This window comes from Stegastes partitus, unplaced genomic scaffold (genome assembly GCF_000690725.1).
Source record: "Stegastes partitus isolate 25-593 unplaced genomic scaffold, Stegastes_partitus-1.0.2 Scaffold2744, whole genome shotgun sequence".
NCBI lineage: Eukaryota > Metazoa > Chordata > Actinopteri > Pomacentridae > Stegastes > Stegastes partitus.
The window spans coordinates 134-5,647 of NW_007580475.1; the positions used below are offsets into that span (position 1 = coordinate 134).

The following is a 5,514-nucleotide window of genomic DNA, read 5'->3' on the forward strand; positions in this document are numbered from 1 at the left end:
AAAAAAATAAATCTATGTGCACGAACGGTTAGAAAAACGTGGTAAAATACAAGATAAAATCAATAAAACATAACAAAATACCGAACTTTTTACCGCTTAAACTTCCTGTCTGTGGTCAGCTGACTGCTTGGTCATGTGACAAACAAGGAAGTGCCTCATCAGTAAACTCAACTAAAAATACAAGATAGTTGACTTTGAAGAGGATTTCATGTACTTACCCGTATTTACAGCAAACCTAAGCTATGACACCCTATGTAAGCTTTTTAACTTGTGTCGGTTTTTGTCTGTTTCCCGGAGTTTTGTCGGTTCCCCGAGTTTTTTTTTTTTTTCAACCCAGGATTGGTGATGTTAGTCATTTCCTCTGCACACACTTAGTAGAATCTGATGCAGCTGAACAGAAAATCAGCCTCGAGAAGTTCCAGTCGGTTCGTCGGCTCGATCCTCCGGGGGCTGATTTCAAAACTTCACCATACGCTGGGTTTCTAAGAGCACTTGTAGCAAAGCCTGTGTTTTGCCGTACCCTGAATTTTTAAACGTTTCAAATCGGCCCAATCCTGCTGCATTTTATTTGGAATCTAAAATCAAAATTCTCTGAAAAGATTCGGGGGGAAACCGTTTAGCGGCTCCTGTGTCCGCCTCCTGGACTAGTGTGACGTCAGTATGTTCTTGTGATCGATAGTCTAGGAATCTACTACCTGAGGAAAGACATGTATCTTATTCCACTATCAAAGTGTGTGTACAGAGAAGCACAGCAGTATATATCAATGTTAAGGAAACAAAATATAAGAACTTCAATGTTGTATTTTATGCATGTTAATAAAGGTAGGCTATTATATCTGATATGTTTCTGCAAATTAAGTGGATTGTAAAGACTGAACAGTTGGACAAATTTGGTCCCCCTCAAAAGCTTTCTATTTCTTTCTCTTTTTTTGTTGTTTTTGTTTTTGTTTTCTTTTTTTGGTTCTTTAGAAGCCAGTAGATGAGCAGTTAGTTTTACGCCCACTCGAAAATTAAAGCCGCAAGCGGCATTGGTCGGGTCCTCACTTCTCACAGGAGTGCGACTGAGACAGTCGGTGTGCGTCCCAACCTGCTACACATGCCCACCGAATCTTGTAGGTGTAGATGAAACGGCCTTCCGACAGCACCCCGTTGAATGCCGAAAACACCCAAAAAATGGGCAAAATGGCCATAAATGGCCGATTTTCAGCGAAAATGGTCATTGATCAATATTGCACGGGCCGCCATTTCCAAACCGGGCCTCATCTGCGGAGCGTTTTGATAACTTTTAATCACCACGTCGTGTAGTTTGTGCTGGCCAAATTTCAGGTGTGTACGACTTACCCCCTAGAGGAGGTAAATTTTGAAAATCGGCCATAAATGGCCGATTTTCAGCGGCGAGCTGCCATTTTTTTCAAAATGGCCGACTTCCTGTTGAGTTTCGGGTATGTGTTCTTGAGGCTTTTTTGTGCGTCTCAAGTTGTTACATGTGTGTGCCGAATTTCGTGGCTGTACGTGAAAGTGTGTTCGGGGGCCCATTTTTTGTAATTTTGTAGGGGGCGCTGTTGAGCCATTTTGCTATTGAGGTGAGGATTTCCCCCTAATTATAAAATTTTTCGCCGGGTCTGATGTGTGTGTCGAGTTTGGTGAGAGTGTGATTACATTGTGTACTTCAAAAACGCGTTTCATTGTCATGAAGAAATAATAATAAACCCTAGCAGTTCCAATAGAGTCTTCGCACCCTCTTTGGGTGCTCGGACCCTAACAATACAGCACATTGCAGGATGTTTGACACCAGACCGATATGTAAACATGTAATGTGTCTGGTGAGGAAAATGAGGAAATACAACACATACCTGTTCTCTGGTGACATTGAGCCCTCAGAGGAAGCCCCTCTGTCTCGGTGGATGGTGTGTCGATGGTCTGGCCTCAGCTCTTTATCCAGAGCCATCATATTCCATTCCTGCCGACGATTCCTCGCCTTGCGGACCTTCTTAACCTCTCTCTGTAATGTCCCATCCACACAACGCCTCTGCTCCTGGAAGAAGGATAGAGAAAGAGTTTCAATCTATTTTAGATTTTACTAACCAGTTAACTATTAACATTTAAACAGTTGCTTGACATATTTATTGATTATGTACATCTATGGACAGACTGTGGGCCAATCAAAAGTACTATATGCTTTGTGTCCTCATGACCACCCTGATAACATTATTTTGTTATAAAATCTGTTTGGTCAACAACTCAAACTGTAAAACTCTGGGAAGGAGCACCATCAGTGTGCACCAGTAGCTGACAGGCAAATCAAATCTTAATCCTGAACATAATGAACTGTTATGATTTATCAACCCGTAGATGTGTGAGATACTCTTGGCCAGTATTTTACCTTCTGCTTCCTCTTCTCTTTCCTCTTGTCCTCAGTGTCCTGCAGCATCTTTTCTTTCCACAGGTCAAAGAAGTAGGAGGGGTCGGTGTAGAACTTAAGTGCTTCCTTGTGGTCATCCCTACAGTGACAAACACCGAAAGTTGGTATACAAATGTCTTCATACATAAAAGTACCGGAAGTAGAATCAGTAGTGCATGGTTACTGTTTAGGTAGAACCAGAAGGTAGGCACAATAGTAGCATTTCTTAGCTCAGTGTATTTGTAAGACGACTAAGCTGGGAATAAAACATGTAAAGATATGAATATTGCAAAAGTGGGGGAGGCAGATGGAAGAACAAGAGTGAAATTGTGAGTGGGGCACCTGCATTTCTATCAAAGACAGCACAAATGGAAATGACGGGATAAAAAAATGGAAAGGTAGAGAGGCCGACGGAATGGAGAAAAAAGTGAGTAAAGTGTGCCATGTAGTCAGCGTGAGGAGTTAAGATTCCCACTGGAGCCTGACATGCTAAATATATAATGCACCCATGTACTGGAAAGCACACTGCATAAAAGCAGCTACCAAATGTGGAAGGATGTAGTGTCAAATCTGCTGTTTCACTGTGGATATAGGTCAGAAACTAGCAAAAATCTAAAGACAACTTTGAACAGTTTCTGCAGGGTTCAAGTTAAATTTAAGAACTTTTTTTTTTTAACGCCACTGAGGTTTAACACCTGCTTTACAGTCACACTGACCAAAGTATAAAAATACAAAGGAGAACAAGTAGAGAAACTTCGGCTCAGAGTTATTATTAACTGTCACAGCTCCACCTCTTTCTTGTAAATAATCATATTTCAGTACTTGTGAGCAGCATACAATAATAACTTAGAATCAAACATTTTAAAGAATTTGTGTAAAAAGGACCAAGATAAGCTGCAGAAAATATGTGGATGAAATGACCACACATGGGTAGTTTCTGCTCCTTTAAATTTTGCAAGAAAGAGTCGTTAAGACTTTGTAAATGTATTTAACTTATAAGGCCTTTTGTTGAGGAAACATAAGAGATTTTAAAATTAAACATAATTTTAAAAGTATATATGTATGCCACTGTTGATTTAATAGTTATCATGAGGTCTTCATTGTATCCTGTAAATCTGAACAAATATTTTAGTTTTTTCACATTGTAAAACTACATCTATATTGTGCAAACATCTCATTTATGTCAAGCAGTTAAACTACAGAAATGAAACAACTCCAGCATTTTAAAGCACAAATGCTGTACAAACTACAGACAAAAATGATACAAGGAGCTTCACCTGGTGTCATGAATCTGTTCTGTTTTATTATTTTTTTGGAACCAGTGTCAATTTGGAGCTGCAATGGTTTTCAATAATACCCACAGATGACCTGGAACAATGACTGAGGAAGTCTTCATTGCAAAGTGACTCTAGATATAGTTATGTTCAGAAAATGTGACAGTGACTGTGGTGGAAAAGCACGCCAGCTGTCAAACACCAACCTGTAAGATGAGAGGATGCTGAGAGGTGGAGGCTTGTCGCTCAGGTTGTACATCTCTCTGACGGGATTGGGCACGCTGCTCTTGGACACCACCTGCTGGTCCTGAGTGGTGGAGCTCTTAAAGGCCTTCCTCATGTTGATATCTTGCAGAGAAACTAAGAGCACAAAAAGGGAAAGAGAGGACCAATGACTCATCAAATGATCGCTCTATTGAAAGGTGGAAGAAAGGATAAAAAGAAAAAAACTAACAATGGAAAGTGAAAAGAAAAAGGCATTCAGTAAGTAGACAAAGTGAAAAACAAAAACACAAGCAGCACTTCAACAGTGATGGATGACTTGCAGTGCTTGCGACTTCGGTCGTCTAACCCTTGACCCACCTTCCTCCACAGTGGAGTCCAGCTGCGTGACCTTGACGGCCAGCCGGTCAATGCGATCCTGGAGAGAGTTGGCACGCAGGTAGAAGGTGTTGGCCTCGTTAAACAGCTCGCCAAATATGTCCTCTGCATGTTTACCTGGAATAGAACAGCAGAAAGAGAAAGAGACGGGAAATCTGAGAGAAAGAAGGAGACTTTTAATCATCATCTGGAGCCAAGTAAATCCCCACAGAGGCTCAAGCCCAATCAATACAGCTGTAATGTGACACATTGTGAAACTAGAGTCTGAGACTGTGCAGGAAATGGTGTCTCATACAACTCCATATAGCAACATCCCTCATGAATAATTTACGATAGGCTGAATACAGATTGTGCACATCGTTCTGTGTGTATGTTTGTGTGGAGCCAGCCACCAAAATCAAATTAATACATTTACATTACAGAGGATATTATCATTTCTTTGAAGTTTTTAAAGGCGTCTCAGTTAGTGTTAAAAACCCCTGAGCTCAGTTGCTAGTTCAAAGCCCTAAAGCATCAGCACACATTTACGACAGAAAAATAAACCTGAACAACTGCTGCTGATGTACTGTTAAGCTCATAATCCCATTTTTCTAGTGGGTGTTTACAGAGCAAAAGTTAAATATGGGTAAATCCTACACTCTTCAGCCACAGGTTACAATAAGACAGGATGTAACGTCACCTTTACACCGCTTTCACACATGCAGGCTCAAAGGCTACAAAAGAGAGAAGTGACAAACCCGTCTGTGTGAACTAAGCCTCAATTCACACACAACTGGAGGCTGCTGAGACTTACAGATTTATCTCTCAGAATCCCCAAACTTACCAGGTTTGAAAGGAATGATTTTATTTTTAAATCTACAATATTATATAATTTAATTAATCAAAGCCAGAAACTATATATATATTTTTTTTAAATAATAATAATAAACTTTCCAATGGTCCTTGGACTACTCATCTGTGACATGCAATTCTATTGGAAAAACTGATCAAATCTAAGCTTATAATCACATTTCATTAAAATCCCTTTATTTTACATAACTTGTTTAAAAATTCACCAAGAACAAACCGCTTGCTCTAAGCAGATTCTGTTAAAAAAAAAACAACAACAACAACAACAACAACAACTGCGAAAACAGTAAGCCATGACTCAGCTGCAACCAGTGGTCTCAGGACAAAAACAGCAGATAATATGCTTTATCTATCTATCTATCTATCTATCTATCTATCTATCTATCTATC

General features: G+C 39.9%; 1 protein-coding gene across 1 annotated transcript in view; it reads right to left on the reverse strand.

Moving 5' to 3' along the window:
- Window positions 1–717: 717 nt before the first annotated feature.
- Window positions 718–5,514, reverse strand: part of LOC103375655 (wiskott-Aldrich syndrome protein family member 3-like) — a 12,979-nt gene continuing 8,182 nt past the window's right edge. The window contains exons 3-6 of the mRNA XM_008305974.1: window positions 4,258–4,392; window positions 3,882–4,035; window positions 2,384–2,501; window positions 718–2,035 (exon numbers count right to left, since the gene is read on the reverse strand). Of these exons, the coding sequence (XP_008304196.1) occupies window positions 1,712–2,035; window positions 2,384–2,501; window positions 3,882–4,035; window positions 4,258–4,392 (731 nt within the window). The 3' untranslated portion in view covers window positions 718–1,711. The remainder of the gene's footprint in view (window positions 2,036–2,383; window positions 2,502–3,881; window positions 4,036–4,257; window positions 4,393–5,514) is intronic.